The following is a 21,665-nucleotide window of genomic DNA, read 5'->3' as shown; positions in this document are numbered from 1 at the left end:
CTGGAGAAGGGAAGGATGTGGGGTGATGTCCCCTCACACAGTTACTCCATGCTCATTGGCTTCAGAATGCTCTGACTAGTCCAGAGCATTTGCTTGTTGTTACAATGAGATAATTGCAGGACACTTCCTGTTTACAAGGTAAATGGCTACATCCTGGGCAGACATCCTGAGATGTTTATTACCCAGAGCACAGTTATTATTCAGTTAAGAGGAAGAACCATCTGTTGTACTGAGAGATGCTCATTTGTGTCATACACCCTGTCCATCCCTCCGCTCCTCCTTACTCTTCACAGAGATTTAGCCCCACCCTCAATAAGTGAGTGATTTGTAATGTAACGATATTCTTCCCAAAGCTGTCACAACCCTCCCCCACACTAATTAATATTATGGTGCATTAACAGCTGGAAGGGGAGGGTGTTGTATGTAGAACTGCTGGCATGCATACAAATTGGCTCATCTGCTCTAAAGCCATCATAGGAGGAGGCGGTACATAGGGCATGGTCTCTTTGCCCATAGGAGCAGAAACACAGGGCCTCATTTTCACTCAGAGACACAGACTGCCACTTCGTGGGAAACAGGTACATGTTCAAATTACAGACAGTTCTGCTTGTGTCATTTACTGAATTTTCCTTCCTTGTCTTTTATCCTTAGCTCATCAGTGTAGCTAGTCAAAATTAACCCCAGTTTGGGATTAGAGGGTTGACTCCAACAAGCTACATCAAGGTAAAAACTACCTGTGCCTTGTTGTCTCCTGTAGGATTTTACATTGCAGTAACTACCTTAATGACAGGTTTCAGAGGAGCAGCCGTGTTCGTCTGTATTCGCAAAAAGAAAAGGAGGACTTGTAGCACCTTAGAGACTAACCCATTTATTTGAGCATCGGATGCATCCGATGAAGTGAGCTGTAGCTCACGAAAGCTTATGCTCTAATAAATTTGTTCGTCCCTAAGGTGCCACAAGTCCTCCTTTTCTTTTTATCTTAATGTAAAAACATGCCTATTCTTTGCAGTGAAGACCAGTCCTCTCTAGAAGATCCCAATGAAAGGCTGTGGAAAGGTGGCTGATGTCACCGCAGTGGGTTTCACGTCTTCAGGTGGGGAATAAGTGGCAGGATCAGAAGAGCTCCTAAAATGTAAAGACCCTGGGCCTGGTTCTCCTGGGAGTTGTACCATCGTCATCATCAATCAGGAGCAGCTGCACTGAAGTCGGCAGAAGTTATCTGGTGCAAGACGGGAGTGAGAAACTGGGCCCATCTCCAGGAATAGGACGACAGCCCGAACGAGAACCCAGCTGTGCGACGGGCCCCTGTTCTCCCCCTCCACGGAAGGGGAAAGGGGCCGGGGGGCGGGGGTCCTGGCAAGGCAGGGGGCTGGGGGGCTGGGACAGAACCCAGGAGTTCTGAGGTGGTGCGGGTGGGGGCCCGGCAGGGGGGGCACCGGGCCAGGCCCTGCGGTTGGGTGTGTGCCACCGTGGGCGGCCTCAGCACGAGGCTGGCCCCGGGCCCCAGCAACGTGCCCAGGCCCAAGCTCCCCCCGCCCCAAGGTTGCTTCAGCAGGGAGCGCTGCGGGCTGCGCCTCTCCTGCGCCCCCTGTGGCCGCCCGTGCATTGCACCCCTGAGGGGGACGGGCCGCGCCTGCGCGTTCGCAGGCCGGCGCCGCGCCGCGGGCTCCCTTGGCGGCCGCCGTGAGTGCTGCCGAGCTGAGGAGGCTGCTGGCGCATGCGCGGTGTGTCTCGGCCGGCCGGCGCGCTCGGCTGGGAAGTCCGGCCTGAGAGGGGGACGGAGCCTCGGTCGCGGAGCCCCGGGAGCGTCCCCGCCCGCTCCGGTGAGCCCCGGCCCCGGGCACCCCCCCGCCCGCTCCCCCGGGCACCCCCCGCCCCGCCGCCCGCTGGGTGCTCTGTCCCTGGCACCCCCCGCCCCACCGCCCGGGCACCCCGTCCCGCCCCGGCACTGCGCTCTGCCCCCCGGTCCCTGGCACCCCGCTCTGCCCCCCGCTCTGCCCCCCGGGCACCCCGTCCCGCCCCGGCACTGCGCTCTGCCCCCCGGTCCCTGGCACCCCGCTCTGCCCCCCGCTCTGCCCCCCGGGCACCCCGTCCCGCCCCGGCACTGCGCTCTGCCCCCCGGTCCCTGGCACCCCGCTCTGCCCCCCGCTCTGCCCCCCGGGCACCCCGTCCCGCCCCGGCACTGCGCTCTGCCCCCGCTCTCTGCCCCCCGGGCACCCCGCCCCGGCACTGCGCTCTGCCCCCCGGTCCCTGGCACCCCGCTCTGCCCCCCGGGCACCCCGTCCCGCCCCGGCACTGCGCTCTGCCCCCCGCTCTCTGCCCCCCGGGCACCCCGTCCCGCCCCGGCACTGCGCTCTGCCCCCCGCTCTCTGCCCCCCGCTTTGCTCCCCGCTCTCTGCCCCCCGGGCACCCCGTCCCGGCACTGCGCTCTGCCCCCCGCTCTCTGCCCCCCGCTCTGCCCCCCGGGCACCCCGTCCCGCCCCGGCACTGCGCTCTGCCCCCCGCTCTCTGCCCCCCGCTCTGCCCCCCGGGCACCCCGTCCCGCCCCGGCACTGCGCTCTGCCCCCCGCTCTCTGCCCCCCGGGCACCCCGTCCCGGCACTGCGCTCTGCCCCCGCTCTCTGCCCCCCGGGCACCCCGTCCCGGCACTGCGCTCTGCCCCCCGCTCTCTGCCCCCCGCTCTGCCCCCCGGGCACCCCGTCCCGCCCCGGCACTGCGCTCTGCCCCCCGCTCTCTGCCCCCCGCTCTGCCCCCCGGGCACCCCGTCCCGCCCCGGCACTGCGCTCTGCCCCCCGCTCTCTGCCCCCCGGGCACCCCGTCCCGGCACTGCGCTCTGCCCCCCGCTCTCTGCCCCCTGGGCACCCCGTCCCGGCACTGCGCTCTGCCCCCCGCTCTCTGCCCCCCGCTCTGCACCCCGGGCACCCCGTCCCGCCCCGGCACTGCGCTCTGCCCCCCGGTCCCTGGCACCCCGCTCTGCCCCCCGCTCTGCCCCCCGGGCACCCCGTCCCGCCCCGGCACTGCGCTCTGCCCCCCGGTCCCTGGCACCCCGCTCTGCCCCCCGCTCTGCCCCCCGGGCACCCCGTCCCGCCCCGGCACTGCGCTCTGCCCCCCGCTCTCTGCCCCCCGGGCACCCCGCCCCGGCACTGCGCTCTGCCCCCCGGTCCCTGGCACCCCGCTCTGCCCCCGCTCTCTGCCCCCCGGGCACCCCGTCCCGCCCCGGCACTGCGCTCTGCCCCCCGGTCCCTGGCACCCCGCTCTGCCCCCCGCTCTGCCCCCCGGGCACCCCGTCCCGCCCCGGCACTGCGCTCTGCCCCCCGGTCCCTGGCACCCCGCTCTGCCCCCCGCTCTGCCCCCCGGGCACCCCGTCCCGCCCCGGCACTGCGCTCTGCCCCCCGCTCTCTGCCCCCCGGGCACCCCGCCCCGGCACTGCGCTCTGCCCCCCGGTCCCTGGCACCCCGCTCTGCCCCCGCTCTCTGCCCCCCGGGCACCCCGTCCCGCCCCGGCACTGCGCTCTGCCCCCCGGTCCCTGGCACCCCGCTCTGCCCCCGCTCTCTGCCCCCTGGGCACCCCGTCCCGCCCCGGCACTGCGCTCTGCCCCCCGGTCCCTGGCACCCCGCTCTGCCCCCCGGGCACCCCGTCCCGCCCCGGCACTGCGCTCTGCCCCCGCTCTCTGCCCCCCGGGCACCCCGTCCCGCCCCGGCACTGCGCTCTGCCCCCGCTCTCTGCCCCCCGGGCACCCCGTCCCGCCCCGGCACTGCGCTCTGCCCCCCGCTCTCTGCCCCCCGCTTTGCTCCCCGCTCTCTGTCCCCCGGGCACCCCGTCCCGGCACTGCGCTCTGCCCCCCGCTCTCTGCCCCCCGCTCTGCCCCCCGGGCACCCCGTCCCGCCCCGGCACTACGCTCTGCCCCCGCTCTCTGCCCCCCGGGCACCCCGTCCCGCCCCGGCACTGCGCTCTGCCCCCCGCTCTCTGCCCCCCGCTCTCTGCCCCCCGCTCTCTGCCCCCCGCTCTGCCCCCCGGGCACCCCGTCCCGCCCCGGCACTGCGCTCTGCCCCCCGGTCCCTGGCACCCCGCTCTGCCCCCCGCTCTGCCCCCCGGGCACGCCGTCCCGCCCCGGCACTGCGCTCTGCCCCCGCTCTCTGCCCCCCGGGCACCCCGTCCCGCCCCGGCACTGCGCTCTGCCCCCCGGTCCCTGGCACCCCGCTCTGCCCCCCGCTCTCTGCCCCCCGCTCTCTGCCCCCCGCTCTCTGCCCCCCGGGCACCCCGTCCCGCCCCGGCACTGCGCTCTGCCCCCCGGTCCCTGGCACCCCGCTCTGCCCCCGCTCTCTGCCCCCCGGGCACGCCGTCCCGCCCCGGCACTGCGCTCTGCCCCCGCTCTCTGCCCCCCGGGCACCCCGTCCCGCCCCGGCACTGCGCTCTGCCCCCGCTCTCTGCCCCCCGCTTTGCCCCCCCGCTCTCTGCCCCCCGGGCACCCCGTCCCGCCCCGGCACTGCGCTCTGCCCCCCGCTTTGCCCCCCGCTCTCTGTCCCCCGGGCACCCCGCCCCGGCACTGCGCTCTGCCCCCGCTCTCTGCCCCCCGGGCACCCCGTCCCGCCCCGGCACTGCGCTCTGCCCCCCGGTCCCTGGCACCCCGCTCTGCCCCCCGCTCTGCCCCCCGGGCACCCCGTCCCGCCCCGGCACTGCGCTCTGCCCCCCGCTCTCTGCCCCCCGCTCTCTGCCCCCCGCTCTCTGCCCCCCGGGCACCCCGTCCCGCCCCGGCACTGCGCTCTGCCCCCCGGTCCCTGGCACCCCGCTCTGCCCCCCGCTCTGCCCCCCGGGCACCCCGTCCCGCCCCGGCACTGCGCTCTGCCCCCGCTCTCTGCCCCCCGGGCACCCCGTCCCGCCCCGGCACTGCGCTCTGCCCCCGCTCTCTGCCCCCCGCTTTGCCCCCCGCTCTCTGCCCCCCGGGCACCCCGTCCCGCCCCGGCACTGCGCTCTGCCCCCCGCTCTCTGCCCCCCGCTTTGCCCCCCGCTCTCTGTCCCCCGGGCACCCCGCCCCGGCACTGCGCTCTGCCCCCGCTCTCTGCCCCCCGGGCACCCCGTCCCGCCCCGGCACTGCGCTCTGCCCCCGCTCTCTGCCCCCCGGGCACCCCGTCCCGCCCCGGCACTGCGCTCTGCCCCCGCTCTCTGCCCCTCGGGCACCCCGTCCCGCCCCGGCACTGCGCTCTGCCCCCCGGTCCCTGGCACCCCGCTCTGCCCCCCGCTCTGCCCCTCGGGCACCCCGTCCCGCCCCGGCACTGCGCTCTGCCCCCCGCTCTCTGCCCCTCGGGCACCCCGTCCCGCCCCGGCACTGCGCTCTGCCCCCCGCTCTCTGCCCCTCGGGCACCCCGTCCCGCCCCATCCCCGCTCTCTGCCCCCCCGCTCTCTGCCCCCCCGCTCTCTGCCCCCCGGTCTCTGGGCCCCGTTCTGCCCTGGGTGCTCAATCTCAGGCACCCCCGGGCACGCTGGCCTTCCCTGCCCCGGTTGCTGTGGGTGACACCCGTTCCCGGCCCCCACCTGCCTGCGTGCCCCGGCCCAGATGCTTTCCCCCTCTGGTACCCCATCTTATTAGGTTGGATATTAGGAAAAACTTTTTCACGAGGAGGGTGGTGAAGCCCGGGAATGGGTTCCCTAGGGAGGTGATGGAATCTCCATCCTTAGATGTTTTTAAGGTCAGGCTTGACAAAGCCCTGGCTGGGATGATTTAGTTGGGGATGGGTCCTGCTTTGAGCAGGGGTTTGGACTAGATGACCTCCTGAGGTCCCTTCCAACCCTGATATTCTATGATTCTGTGATCTCCTTTGTCTTCACCCCGGTCTTGGTATAGGGCTCCCTCCCCAGCGTCCTCTCTCTGGGCTGCCTGGGGTGACAGGAAACTCCTTGCTCTCCCTCATCCGACCTGCCCTGTCTCCCTCTGTTGGGTGCTACCCCTGATTCTGTAGGGAGAGGGGCCCTGAGCCACTGAGTGGGTCCTTTCGCCACAGGAGAGTAGGGGGGAGAAGAATCCCTCATCATGGGGGGGGGGGGGGGTGTTGTCTACCTGGATATACAGGGGAAGGGGAAGCAGCTTTATAGGGACACTGAATTGAGGGTGTGTGGTGTGTCTGCTTTTTAGGGATGTGCTGAACTGGCTAAATCCAGCAGGCGCAGCTGCTTTGTAGGGAGTCAGGTAGCCCGAGATGGCCCTTTCTAAGAACATTTGTTAGGGAACTGACTTCGCTTAATGATCGTGACTGGAACTGGAAACATGCCACTTGCTGAGGAGGTGTTCAGCTGGTGCCAGAAGGTGAAGAGAAGAACTCTGCTCTTCCAGCACAGCCATCATCCCTTTTATTCCTGGACATTTATTCAGCCCAGAATTTTTCCCACTTAAATTCTGTTAGACTTTATTCATGGACTTCTCTCTTAACTGGGACGATTCTGTCCTTTGGCCCATCCCAGTCAAGGGGCTTCTGCTGTTTATTGGCTTAATTGCATAAAAAACCACTTTCATTTGTAACTATAAATGTGATTCATGTCCTTATCTGACACAGATCCATTAGTATCGTGGTTTTCTACCTGTGGTGTGTGAACCCCTGGGGGTCCACAGACTGTGTCTAAAGTGTCCGCAAAAGGTTGTCGTTACCATAGAACAGTGGTTTTCAACCCATGGTCCACAGAAGTCTGGGGGTCTGCAGAATGTCTGCAAATGAAAAAAGGTTGGAAACCACTGCGTTAGTATAATCATTGACTTCACTATGGCCATGTCTGTGCGACTGCAGTATCGCTATAGTGCTGTATCTATGCCACTGTAACTCCATAGTGTAGACACAAGACTACAGAAATGGAAGGAGTATTTCCATCGCTGCAGGAATTCCACCTCCCGAGCTTACAGGAACTCGGTCAATGAAGCATTCTTTCATCGGCTGCTTAAAACCTAGGTTGGCATAGCTATATCACTCAAGGGTGTGGATTTTTCACACCCCCTGGGTGATGTAGCTATTTTGAACTATGTTTTAAATGTAGACCAGGCAGAGTGAAATAAGAATGTGCAGAATGGGGCTCTGCAGAGTCTCCGGAGTGCATCCATGTGGATTTGATTGCAAAATTAGGGCCCAATTTTGGGGTGACAGCTTAAAAATCTGTGCTAAAGCTTTGCATTCTAAAGAAACCACAGTAATGAAATATAATTTACATATTGATCAGCGTGGATTTGATTTCAATCAAATTGATTTAAATCATGATTTAAATCACTAGTCAGGAAGACTTGATTTAATCATGGATTTCTACATAAAAGTGACAGGTTTTAGAGCGGTAGCCGTGATAGTTATTTTTACATAAAAGTGCATTCTTGTTGGTTGTTATAACCTTAATACATATTCTTCACAACTTAGAGATAGATATAAGTTTCATTTTTAGAAGGTACACACTATATATTTTTTAAGTGATTTATTTTGAAAACTTTTCAGATTAGTTTTACAGCTGTATCAGAAAATGAATGATGGTTTGGTTATTTCATTTACCAAAGGTAATTGAAGCAGATATTTATGAAGTCATTGGGAGGTGAACTAGCTCCAATTCAACAGGTTAATCATTAATATTTGGAGGATTTTCTTGTCAGGCTGTATTAGGAGGAGAACATCACCAGACAGACATTTAAATTGTTTTATTTAACTAAAAAAAGTTATGTATTCTGGATTTTTTTTCTTCAACAGCAAACATATCATATATTAACAAAACAAGCATATGAATTTTTGAATTTAAACATTCAAGTTTTTTAAAATCAGGTTTGTTTCTGTTAAAATTGTTTTTAACTAAAATAGTTAAATGAAATTCAAAACAAAACAAAACAAAAATTAAATTGACAATGTCAGCCAGATCAACCTGAGAAACTTAAAATATTGGCTTCTGCAGCTAAATCAGTCGTCTTCACCTTCATTTTCCTGTTTGTTCATAATCTGGGAAAGAAAAACTAGCTTTCCTGCTATTTCAGGTCCCAAACGAGTTCTCAGTTTGGAATGAAGTAGTCCAAAGGAAGAAAATATTCTCTCTACACTCTACTGTTCTCTCTACAGAAGAAGCTACTGCTGTTAAAAGTGAGATTATCACTTCAACAGTCTCTGAATCCAAGTGCTTAAGTGACTTCCACCAGTTCACTGGTGTGATTTTCTTTAAAACATCATCAGCGAACATATATTTCTTGAATGTTCTTATTCGCAAACTGGGTCTCTTTTATGGCCTGCTGCCATTATAGGTTTTCCCTTCTAGTGAGAGAATGGTATGATAGATCTCAAATCAATGAAGGCTACACTCAGAAAGACCTCAAGACTTCTGGAATATGCTGCTCAAACAGTTTCACTTTTGTTTCTACTACCTGTCCCTCCCTTCTCGCATTTATCTCCTTGTCCAGATCTATTCCGCCCCCAACAACCTTCTATTCATTGAACTTTTTGAAACTTTGCACTTTTAGAGAGAGGTAAGGCACTGACTCTGTGTACACAGATTTGCAGAGGGACAGTAGGGTTGAGGTTTGTTATTTCTCACCTGTATATATTATTTAAAAACATTTTTGCTGTTTACAAGCATGTTATCTCTGGAGACACAAATCCACAGTTTGAGAACTGCAAAACTAAGCATCTCTGATGGTATCTTCTATCTAGACTGAGCACTGGGTCCCTTTGGGTAGATAGAAATATTAACCTAAATTATCTATACGGAAGCCCCTGGAGCCCCATAAGATTGGGTCCCTAATCCATGAACTATTGGAACTCATTTACAAAACTTTTCTTAAACATTACATGAATATATTGTCTCATATTATAGAATTATAATTTATAATCCCTATTCCATGATGAGATATCTTTGAGCTATAATGTATCTTAATTAAAACTATCTTTAGATAGGTTTTTCCCTCAAAAAGCAATTTATCAAAAAAAATCCAAATTTTATTTATTTTTTTTAAAAATCATTGATTTTTATCCACCCTGAAATTGATTAATTTAGAAGGGCACTGTGATGGGGTGGATTAGCTTCCCACTATGGAATGGGAATACAGGAACAACTCTGGGCCCAAGAAGCCCTTCCCCGGTGGGCCTGCTGGGCATGCTCCAGTCAGAGGAGGGGTTTAAAAAGAGGCAGTGCAGTGGGGCAGGGAGCAGAGGGAGGTGGACCTGTTCTCACAGCTTGGAGGGACTACACCTGGAGGATGCATCATCAGGAGGGACGCTGCATCCGGTGGCTCCCATTGCACAGGATAACCGAAAACCTTGATGTGCCTTGAGGAGGAACAAATTGGTAGAAAGAGACCCAAAGAAGTGTGTTAGCTAGATTGCAGGTAGTGAACAGCATCCTTACAGTACTCAAGAGGGCCCTGAGTCAGAAGCGGTGGAGTGCCCAGGCCCAGGTTCCCTCTCCCTCTGGCTGCTGCTTCAGACTGTAACCCCTAGGCCGGTGGGAGACATGTTCTAGCTGCTGAGGGGTGGGGGCTTGCCCAACCATTGGCACTTTAAAAAAAAAAAAAAATTACAAGTCTTCCTGAACATTTTTTACACAGAAGGTTGCGATCACTGAAAGAGATTAGAGAAAACACTTTTTCCTCTCCCTTTGTCAGTTTGATGATTGTGTGCATTGTAAACTTTTCTGTCTCCTCTGTTTGTATGAATCTTTCATACAGCAAGATCGGGGTGGGGGGGCAAGATTTTTAAAAATAGAAAAATGTAACTTCAAACCCACAGAAATTGTCAGCGTCAGCTGTGGGATCAAAAACTACTTAGAATTTGTAAAAGATTGATTTCAAGTTGACTGTCCATTTGTGAGTTAACTTAGGGCTCACAAAATTGAGGGACTAATAACATGGGTTTAGAGGTAGTCACCAGCCAGGCTGGTTCTGTGCAGGGTTACTTTATATAGTTCTGCCTCTGAACGTCTATCCCGCCTGCGGCACCCTCTGCTATTCCAGATCTGGACTCTGAGGAGAGTTTACTAGTCATTTTGAACTGTGTTCTGGTTCTTGTGATGAGGACAAATGTGTTGAAGCATTTAGGTAGTGATCCACATGCTGGACAAATGCTTTTTTGACACTTTAAGAGAAGCTGAAGGATCAAAATTTGATGGCGAAATGCTAAAAGCACAGAAGTTGTGAGACCCTACAATAATAATAGGTATCCTTTTATGTTGTGCTTTTCATCTGTAGATTTCAAAATTCTTTACAAAGAAGGTTGTTATTGTCCCCATGTTACATGTGATGCAGAGAGGATGAAGATTACACAGCTGGATAGTGACAGAGCTGGGAATAGAACCCAGGTCCTTTGACTCCCAATCCAGGCAGTCCACTGGGCCACACATCCCTTATAATAAACTAGTGATAGCATAGGACTTGCAGGGAGAATATTTTTAGTATAGAAACATGCTTTTGATTTGAGCTTTTTGTGGGTTATCATAAACCACTTTCTGTGGACACATGCACATAGACACTAGAGTCATCTGCTGATCACCATCCTGAGCCTACGGCTGGAGGCAGAAGGCTCGTCTCAAAATTGCAACACTAGTGATTCTTTCGCCATGGAAGGCCAATGTAGGACTGTAAACAATATGGGTTTCTATTTGACATAGGTCAGAAATCCAGTGTGTTTCCTTTTTAGAAATTGAGTGGGAAAATCTCATAGAGGAAGATTTCACTGGATACATGTATGGAATAAAATGTGTCTGACATACTTTCCCTTTAACTTGTGCGTGTGTATACTACTGGAGGAAGAAATGGAGAGAGAGCTCTTTTCAAATTGTGAAAATGTTTGACTCCCAAATTACTTGGTAATTTCTGCCTTACTGACTCTTAAGTGTTTCATAACTGTTCTTTCATCCTGCATGCTCATTCTGAGATCTCTTGTTTTTATACTGGGCTATTTCACAGATGAAATATTCTTTTTAGATCTCTATGTCCAGTTAAATGTTTAATACTAGCAGACATCATCCTCTTTGCTTAGGTTCTGGCCTACCTCTCTTAGACTCCACTCCATCTTATGGCCCATCTGTTTTGCCACCTTCTGTGCTCTTACAACAAATACCATTCCCGGGTTAGTTTTGGCCACTGAGTTTTGGTGTTTTGAGATAAGGACACACCCAAAGGGCCTTGCTTTGATCAGCACAATGTCTGATTTGAATACAGTAGATATAAAACTGCAAAACAGAATGTGTATGAAGGTCAAGGTTTAGATCATTGACTGACGTCAGTGTCTGCTGAAGAAGGCTGTTGCTTATTGATACTAATCCTGAAACTGGGTATTTATAACTCTTCAGTTATTGTAGAAATTAAATGATTCACTTTTATGGCTATACATTTGTATGCTCCTGCAGGAAGAAGAACGTGAAAAGTTGTGCATCATGCTGGAATAGGTTGACAAATTGTTGTTTAGTTGCCAGTAGTGTTCTGTAAAACACAACTGTACCAAGGAATTTACAGTCTGTCTCAAACAGAGTTTTTGGAGAATAATTGTAGTACTCAGATTTGTCCACAGATTCAGAATATCTTAATATTTAGAGTTAAAATGTTCAGCAGTTAAATAGATAACAATGTTGACATTTAACTTATCACTATTAGACTTCAGATCTGCTATTTTAGACTGTCTGCAGACATTGTGTTAGTTGTGTATGTGAAGTGTCTTGTTCCTAACCAGAAGGGTTTTGTTCCTAACCAGAAAAAACTTAAAAGCTTCAATTCTAGAGAAACCGATGAAGCCAGGATGGCATTGCAGCCAGTACTAGCCCTTTGCAACTCCGTAACACTAATAAGTTGTCACTTAGGATTATTTTTGTCAAAATACCATAGAACCATACCAGTTAGTCTTGAAAATCAATAAATCTGCTTTCTTTAAAAGAAGCAAAACATAAAAAATTCGCAACACATCTCAGCTAAAATATAACAGTAAAGACTATGATGTGGTGACCTCTTGTATTACGAAGTTACAGAATACACGAAAGAATATTTAAAGTAAGGCTAAGTCTTACTGGTGCAAGCTCCTCTTTACAATGGTGCAGCACACGCATGTTGGGTTTTGTTATGGTGTAGCTACATCAATGTACACGAGTGACAGTGCACAAATCCCTAATGTAGTCAAAGCCCTAAGTCACTTTGTCTGTCTCCTCTGGTGTGCCCTTTACCTCGTGCAGTGCTTATTTCTTTGAAGTAGACTACACTAGGTCTTTCTGTGTAAAGGGTCCTTAGCTCTGGAGCAAGGAGAAGCTTGTATTTCCAAAACATTTGCAAAACAAGTCATGAACCTAATTTGAACTCTGCTTGTCAAATGCATCCCCTGTTCTGACCTGGGTTTTGTCCCGCTGTTTCACTGTTCGCCTCGGCCTGAATACTTTCTCATCTGTCATTGCATACGGTTTCTTGTTTAGGGGCTTGTTAATCTTCATATAACTTTCCTTTTTGCCACTTTGGAGATGCATATAGGAAATCTAGGAGTTTTGATGTACTGAGGTCCATGGTCATTCTTCTCTCTTGTGGGAGTGGTTTCAGAGTCTAAGACCTTCTCTTGTGAAAGATTTGTCTCCCCACTCATGCATTTTTCCCTATTGTTCAACAGTTTTGTTCTTCAGCTGGGACCATACCTAGGGCTGCAGATTTTTTATGACATTTTTTATTAAAAAAGATCGAGCAATCACAGTTAATTTAGTAAAAGTCATAGCTTTTGTGATTTGTGATTTTTTTTTTAAAGCAGTACAAATGAAATTCATCTGTGTCTCATTAAGATGATAGGCCAGCATCCTTCTTCACTGCTGTCACTGCCCTCAGCAGTACCTTCCACCCCGGCACCACAACCCTAATCCCACTATAGTGAGGAGGGGAGGCCATTGGTTTGGGGGCCCTCCCTCAGTGGTGGCTCCTGTCCCACATGGCTGGGCCTGTGGGTTGAGAGCGAGCCTATCCTGTGATCACCCTGGGCATGGGCAGCAGCGGCTCCTGTGTCCCAGGCATTGTGACCTGGCACATCGGCTCATAGCTCTGCTCAGGTTTGGCTTGGCCACCCCGGGGCAGCAGGCTAAATTTGAGTGAATGGCATTGCGACCTGAGAAAAAGGTCACAGTGCCATTCACTCAAATTTGGCCTGGCCACTGCTCTGTCATTATAGAAGGGTGCTGCGATCCCATGCGCCAGGTTGCAATGCCTGGAGTAGGGAGCTGGGCCCAACCCCGTGGGTCTCAGGAACTGCAGCTTGGGGTGAGTGTAGGGTGAGCTAGCTCTCCAACACCCCCACCCAACCTGGTGTAGAGAAGAGGTTGCTGGGGTGACCCACCTAGGACCTTCCCATATGGAAGTCATGGACAAATGGAGAAGTCATGGTATCTGTGACATTTTCACCACTGTGACAAATCTGCAACCGTAGCCACAGCTTTTAAGAAGTAATCTGTTGAATAGGTAGAAGCTAATCCCATGGAGAGCTTTGTGTATCAGGATAGATATCTTGAATTGGACAGTTGTTTGATGAGATCCATCGCAGAGAGCAGAGTACTGGGATGATGTGCTCATGGTGACTTGTGTTGTAAGCAGATAGGCAGCTGCATTTTGTACTAGCAGCTTTTTCAGGATATATGGCTTCATTCCTAGATACGGGTTGCAACAATGAAGACTGGAGTTAATGTAAAACTTTATTTCATTAGTTCAAAAGTCTGAATTTTACAACTTTCAAACCTTTGGTTACCTATGTGTTTTCCAATTGTCATGCCTTTTCTTCAGAAATGCTGCACATTAATATAGTAGTAAGTGTTAAATTATTCATGTAGCCTGGACAAATATTGCCTTCTGTTTAAAATGGTTGAGATGCTATTAAACGTACAATTCCATTACACACACCAATGCGTAAACCAGGAATTCTTTGTTTACATCTACCATGGTAATGTTTCCTTTTCTCTCTGCCAGGCTCCATCAGTTTCCCATCTCTGCATGATGACAGAGGTTTGGGCTCTTCTCTTCCCTTCTCCCTGTAGTTGATAGTTTTGGAATCAGAGGTGATGCTGGAGTAGAGATGGCAGACAGTGTGAAAACCTTCCTTCATGATCTCGTCAGGGTAAGTCTCTCAATTTGTCTTGAGCCCAGAATCTCTTCAGGATCTTTTTTTTCCCCTTGCATAAGTGGCATAGTGAGTTTATCGGCAAAATAGACTTAGAGACCAATCAATATTATAGGTCTTGAATATTCAGATTATATCCTGTTCTTTAACGCTTGGTGCCTCCCTTTCCATGTATCCAATGGTGGACTAAGAATATATCCTCTCCAGGAGTAACCTCAAGTTTCACTCCTGGTTACCTTTTTAAAAAAAATATGGAGCAGAATAGTGGTTGTGTACCTAATTTATATGTGTGGGATCACACACAAATAGCAGGATTCTAATCTCCCTCCAACTCCACTCATTGACATTCTTTTGCTCTTGAGTGTGTGGAAATAAGAGGGAGCTACTCTTGTTCAGCATGATACCACTACAGACTCACACGGCTGAGCATGGTCTGGACAAACGTTGAGCCTCCACTGCACCTCCAAACATCTCTATGTGCTGCAGAGCGCCCTGCAGAATTGAGCCTTAATCACTCTGCCATCAAAGGGATCAATTATGTATTTTTTGTGATGGGAATGCTTGACTGATTACAGCTGATTTGGATGATGCTGCAACAGATGGCCCACAGGTGAAAGGCTAACTCCGACCTAGTTAAGAAGATGTTGCTTCCCCCACCCGTTTTTAAAAAAAGTTGGAAATATCTTAAGTGCTTTCTGGAGCCCTTTGTGGGTTTAACTTTGGGTTTGGGCAACATGGAGCTGATGTTTCTTTGCAACCAGGAAGAGCAAACTGCCTTGGTTTTGTAACCAGAGGACACAATCAAGTAGTGTAAACACCAAATTTTGATTTACATTCGACCACAGATGCCTTGCATATCCTAAATGTGTGTGTAATTATATTTTATTGCCCTTATATTTTCTGCCTCCATGGATTAAAAAAGCTAACAAGATAATAGATAACTTGTATAAAGATATATCATAAATTATACTAATAACTCCCCACTCTTGGTGAGAAATTACAAATAAAGTGAACCAGTTCTTGGGAGATCCTTGAAACACTATCTTGTGGATTGATACTTCTATTGATAGCACAGCATTAAAAAACTAATAACTACGCCTCAAATGTCTGCGACAATCTCACTTATCAGCTTGTGTTACAAAACAAGGCAGTAAAGAAACCCTACTGGATTAATTCCAGCTTTATACACAAATTGGCAGGAGAAAAAGCACTTTTTGCCAGATAGGAGAAAACAGACAAGGAAAGAAATGATTCTCGGGCTTCTGAGAGAGGGGCTATAAATAATGGGAAGTCAACAAGAAATGACACCTTTAAAAAAAAAAAACTAATTACTTTCTACTGTCCCTTTTAGAGATGCCTAAAATGTGTGTGATTTAGGTCACTGGGCCACTGAAAATAGTTGGTGTAATGTATTGAACTGAACCTTGACTACAATTAACAGTGTTGGCTTCTCCTCCTGACGGAGTACTGTTGCTGGCTTTCATCCAAATTGTGGTCTGAGGGAATGATGGGAGCTGAGGGAACACAGGACAGGTGGCCAAACTGTCCCAAAGAGAACAACCTCTCCTTTCTTGGCTACTCCTTACAGCCTCGCTATTCTCCTTGGAATTCCACCTCAGAAGCTCATGACTTTTGTGTCTCCTTCTGCCATTGATCTCGCCACAGGTGCTCTCTGTTGCCGCTTCTGAGCATGGCCAAGATGACATAAAAAAATAGAGCAACATAGCCTTTATTTTTAGCGTGTGCCAAAACTGTTGTCCGGGGAGCATTTCCCCCACTTCCTTGTTTTGTTATCCTGCTGCTGTGACAGTTATCCCACTACTGTTATCGTCATTAATTATCTGTCTACACTAGACTGTGAGCTCCTTGAGGCTGGGACCTTGTCTTTTAAAATGCCATGCACACCTGCAGTTTTATATATAAGCCTCTCAGACCCACCTAAACTGAGATTTTCATTGAAAGGAAAACCACTGCACAATTTAGTACCCCTGAAATGTAGGTCTTGTTTAAAATGTTTTTGTTGAAAGGCCAATATTAATAGAAATGTTGACATAAAATTAAAAACAAATGCAAGGGAAACTGTTTTATAATTCGTACCTTCCTCTGCACAGGTTGTAGCCCAAAGACAGAAGTTTAGGCCAGTGCATGCACCAGAAAGTGAAACTGCCCAGGCTGGTTTTTACTGTCCCTAGCTGACTGAAGTGTGCAAAAGTAAACTGATGCAATGATCATAATGAAGAGATTTGTAAAATTCTTTCCGTTTCTATCATATAGTGGATTGCAGATAATATATGTAATTTTTATGAACATGATTTTTCTATTGATATATATATTCTATCTATATAACTTTTACTTTGACTGCCCAAAGTATGTTGGGTTCAGGTGTCCTGTTTCCTTGTGTCTGCAGGGAATTAAGGACTCCATCTGGGGGATCTGCACAATCTCCAAGCTGGATGCCCGGATCCAACAGAAAAGAGAAGAGCAGAGAAAAAGGAGAGCAAGCAGCGTGCTTGCCCAGCGGAGAGCTCAGAGTGAGGAGAGGAAGCTGGAGAAGTGAGTAAAGGAGCTTAAGTGTTAAAGACTTAACAAATTTGTTTGTGCCTTCTCAACCTACCATCTCCTAGGACAGGGAAGACAGAGAATTATTTGTAAGCACAATGGTTCTGACTAGGACTATGGAGGTCCTAAATAACTGGGAAAACAGAAAGTCACACTGAATTGGGAATAATCTGCAAGAACATTTGTTCACATATATAATATTTCAGAGTAGTCCAGATAGGGAATTTGAGGTGAGTGGAGATTTGACATTTAGACTGCTATTTCCCTCTGCACATGTGAGGATTTCCATGCTTACCCCTCCATGCATTGGGATGAAAATATGCCCCTTAATAGTAGGAACCTACTGACTGAAGGTCCATGGGGTCAGAATCTCTCTGAAATACTTTGCAATTAAAACTGGATTCATGAGCCAACTGTCATTGAAACAGAAAGGTAACAAACATAAAATGGATTAAAGGAGATACACTTTTTACATAAGGCACCTGTGGCAGTGACTTCCACGAGATATTCAGGCCAAGAGCTTAGAAAGATTCAAAAATTGTGTATGGTTAATGGGAGAGGACTAAAAAATAGAGTTATAAACCCTCATGCATCAAGACATAAGCCAACTCAGAACACGGATTTTTACATATCCCTCTGAAGCATCTGGTACTGGCCACTGCTGGAGAAAGGACACTGACCTGGTGGGTAATTAGTGCCACTGATCCAGTGCCTGTATTCTGTGACTGTCTTACAGAAGAGATATTGTATGCAGCGCTGGCAGTTGTGGGATTTGGGAGTAAGCTTTCCACATACAGTTCTGCCATCACACTTCAGAAATTTGCAGGGCTCTCTTAGTCCTGGCCTGGGCATCCAAAACAACTGTTGTTTCACAGTCATACCGTGTTCTTCAGTGATGTGGAAGAAACATCCACTAAGGACTAGGAAGAGATCCTCAAATTTATTGCCACTTGTGACCAAAACAGGATTTCTACCTTGGGTGTCTAGTCTCCAGATTATGGTAGCACTTGTTCTGGCTTCTCTGGTGAGGGTTAGGTTTATTTTTGTACCTAAGGCATGGATTCAACCTCTTTGTTAAATGAGTTAATTTGAGTTAATTTTTACTTTATAAAAAGTCAGTCTTTTAAGAAATAGCACCATATGCCTGTCTTTTTGTTGTTGTTGCCCTGAATGATTTTAGTTATCGAATAAGGCAACTCTTCAGACTTTCCAGACAGTTAATGTACTGAAATCTCATGGATTAGCTGCATTTGAATAATTATTTTAGGATTAATGGTCATATTTTACTATTATTCTTCATAATAAACTTTCTACAGCAGAGACTGATGAATAAAGTTCTACAGAGGTTCCCATAGAACTGCCCTCTTTCAAAAAGGCCACTGCCTTCCAGATTTCCCCAAGAGAGATAAGGGAAGAGGATGGCCCCAGAGAACATAGAGCACCAAAGAACCTTAACTCTGCTCTGTGGTGATAGCATAGACTCAGAGCTATAGGGTTAAAAGGGACCACAAGGGTCATCTAGTTAAAGTTTTAAATATTGAACGTGTCTTTAAAAATCAGTTTAATGTAACCTGGGACTGCAGATACATCATCATCACTCCTATAACCGCACTGGTCACTGGGACACCATCATTGATAAACAATCAACCAATTGTCTCCACCCCTGACGATTGCGTGTCAGTGCTTGAGTCTCCGCAAAGTCCATTCCTGTCTGCTCTTTTATGTCGTCAATCCATCTCTTCTTCTGTCTACCTCTTCTTCTCTTCCCCGTACTGTTCCTTGGAGGATGATCTTGGATAGGCCAGATGATCTTGTTACATTGCTGTACCACTTCAGCTTGCGCTTCTTCATGGTCGTCCGGAGGTCTTCATATGACCCAGCGCACTGGGTGATGACGTTGCGGACCTCTTCGTTAGTGACGTGGTCAAAGTAGGAGATGCCCGGGATTTTATGAAAGTATCTTATCTCTACTACCTGTACTTTCCATTCAAGTTCTGCCGTAAGGGTCCATGTCTCGCACACAGAAAAATGGAAATGACTAGCGCGTGCAGCCGTTTCAGTTTGGATTCCAGGGAGATGTTCTTGTTCCTCCAAATAGGCTTTAGCTTTGCCACTGTTGCTGTTGTTTGCACAGTTCTTGCCAGAATTTCTGCCTTTAATTCTTCATCAGTGATGATTGTCCCCAAATAGTTGAGCTGTTTCACTGTGTCGAGTTCTTGTCCACTGACAATGATATGTGATCTGATCCCATTTGTCATCAGCTTGGTTTTCTCTGCACTGATTTCCGTGCCGTATTTTGCGGAGGTTTCATCCAGTCATTTCACAAGGTTGGCAAGTTCATCTTTGCTACCTGCCAGGCCGTCAATGTCATCAGCGAACCGAAGGTTTGAGATTGTTTGCCCCCCAATGCTGACTATGCATATGTGATCTTCTAGGGCATCAGTCATTATGCACTCCAAGTAGATGTTGAACAGTATGGGCGAAAGAAGGCAGCCTTGCTGGACTCCAACTGTGGTGCGAAACCACTCTCCTATTGTGCCATTGACGAGAAATGCACTGCTGGCCTTGGCATACAGTTGTTTAATGGTAAGAATAAGCTTACGACCAACATTGTACTTCTTCGTGGTTGCCCAGAGAGCTTTGTGCCATACTCTGTCAAACGCCTTCTTGAAGTCAACAAAGACGTGGTAGACGTCCTGCTGGTGTTGTAAGTACTTCTCACACAGAACACGAAGGTTGAAAATCTGTTTTGTGGTACTTCTTCCAGCACATTCTTCCGCAATGATATTCTCCGCTTGTGGCTTCAGTCTGTTCAATATGACTTTCAACATCACTTTGCTGGGATGGCTAATTAAGCTTATGGTCTGGTAATTTTGACACAGCTGCAGGTTGCCTTTTTTTGGCAGAGTGATGAGTAGTGACTGTGTTCCCGTGGAGGGCCACTCGCCATTCTGCCAGATCTTGTTGCAGATCTTGGTGAGTACATCTATTACTATTTCTCCTCCGAATTTCATCATTTCGGCTTGGATGTTATCAATACCTGTAGCCTTTCTGCTCTTGAGTGATTTCACAGCTGTCTCCACTTCTTCATGCAGTATTGGAAAGACATCCTCCTCTGTTGAATCTGGGCTGTCTAGGACACTAGGATCTCCATTTGTCTGGTGGTTGTATAGATCAGAGCAGTAGTTTATCCACCTATTGATGATGTCCCTTTCTTCTGTAAGACTGTTCCCTTCTTTGTCTTGAATTACGTTAGCTTTGGTCCATCTTTCCTTCTTCAGATCTTTTACAACCTGGAAGGCTCGTTTGCTATTTTTATTGTATTTTAGAGCATTTGTTTTTCTATCTGTATCTCCTTGGTCTTCTTCATTCCTTTCTTGATCTTTCTGCCAATCGTTCTGTATTTATCAGCTCCCTCAGTGCTGTTCTTGTCTCTCTTGAGCTCTCTTCCAATGTCACATATTCTAGTGTTTCATTTGTGACCCAAGGTTTTGTCATCTTGTGGTGTTTCCCAAGGATGTCCATTGCAGTATCATTCATTACAGTATTGAAATGATGTTTCTACGTCTTCCTCTAGAGCAAGCAGCGGGGCAAATTTTCCGCCAGTCATTGCTTGGAATGACTCTGCAATGCTTCGGACTCCAAGTCTTTCTAAGTCAAACTTGATTCTGGTGAGGTTTGGCCTGATGATTTTTCCTTAGCCACAGCCAAAAGCATAGCATCACAAGGTCGAGATCACTTCCAATATCCACACAGTGGATGCTCCTTGTTTTAGCTCTGTTGATCCCAGAACGAAATCGGTTTTGCATCATGATGTAGTCGATCTGACTGTGAGGTAGGCCATTAGGTGCATGCCACATTGATCGTCTGGATGCTTTATGTGCTCCTAATGTGTTTGCAAGAACCAGATTGTTATAGCTGGCAAACTCCAAGAGTCTCAGTCCTCTCTCATTGGTTACTGCATCACAGAAAGGGCCACAGTAATCTCGCCAATCTGCCTGTTCGCCAGTACCCACTGTAACATTCCAATCTCCCTGTACAATCAGGATATTTTTCTTGTGTACCTTACAGATGTCTTGGCGCTGATTGTAAAAAACTTCAATTTGCTCATTGTCATAGTCTGTTGTAGGGGCGTAGACTTGTACCACTGTGATACTGAACGGTACTGCCTTAGATGGATGGAAATAAGCCGGCTGGATATTGGGCGGCCTCCAAATCCTGAATTCTTGATACCTTTATGCACAATAAATCCTACGCCGTTGACATGTTTGTCCTCTCCACTTTCCCCTGTGGGTCCGGGGACAGAATAGGCCCACTGCTCCTCCTGCATGTCGTAAGAGTCGACTAAAAGGGGGCTGCCTGGAGAAGGATGGGCTCTGCCAGGTTAGAAATTTGCCCAAGACATACCATACGATGAGCAAGTCAACCTTGTCTATATCGGATTGGTCACAGCCCAGGTTAATAATGACCATGCCATCCGTCTCCCACCAGGGCGGACGTGACAAGTATACTATTGGTGTAACCCCAACAAAGAGGATCCATGGAAGAGATAACATCACCATAGTCACGTGGAATGTTAGGACATTGAGACAAATAAGGAAGTTGAAAGAACTCGTGTATGAAATGGAACAATACACCTGGCATCTCCTAGGAATCTCTGAGGTCAGATGGAAGAACTTTGGAGAGGCACTAATGGATGAAGGCCATGTACTCTTATTACAGTGGAGAGACTACAGATACAGTTATGCACTAATCATAATTGAATAGTCACTGCATGGATGTTTTAACTGTGCATTTCCATGCCTTAACATGTTTGGATTTTTGAATTGAACCTTTAACTTTGAATTTCCTGGATTTCTAATGCTTGTTTTTGGAATAACAACAACATCCTTGTAAAGTCTTTTACTCTAAATTACTGATATATAATCTCAATTTTAATTCCATTTTAAAATAGTTTCTGCTGGGAATTAACACTATGTTGAAATGGACTTTCTGATACAACAGCATTAGTTTTCTATAAGCGTTGAAAAATTAACTTGTG

At 49.6% G+C, this 21,665-nt stretch overlaps 1 protein-coding gene across 3 annotated transcripts in view; it reads left to right on the top strand.

Annotated features, from left to right (window-relative positions):
* EI24 (EI24 autophagy associated transmembrane protein) overlaps positions 1-21,665 on the top strand; it is a 39,730-nt gene that overhangs the window by 4,001 nt on the left and 14,064 nt on the right. For 2 of the 3 annotated variants that reach the window (XM_073320767.1, XM_073320765.1), the window contains exons 1-3: positions 1,719-1,823; positions 13,915-14,062; positions 16,473-16,618. In XM_073320767.1, the coding sequence (XP_073176868.1) occupies positions 14,021-14,062; positions 16,473-16,618 (188 nt within the window). In that variant the 5' untranslated portion in view covers positions 1,719-1,823; positions 13,915-14,020. Of the gene's footprint in view, positions 1-1,718; positions 1,824-13,914; positions 14,063-16,472; positions 16,619-21,665 lie in introns of those variants that run through there. The other variant, XM_073320766.2, reaches the window with a different exon arrangement.

Source organism: Lepidochelys kempii, chromosome 22, assembly GCF_965140285.1.
Source record: "Lepidochelys kempii isolate rLepKem1 chromosome 22, rLepKem1.hap1, whole genome shotgun sequence".
Taxonomy (NCBI): Eukaryota; Metazoa; Chordata; order Testudines; family Cheloniidae; genus Lepidochelys; species Lepidochelys kempii.
The sequence above is the reverse complement of the archived record's forward strand: the minus strand, read 5'-3'. Positions and strand labels throughout refer to the sequence as shown.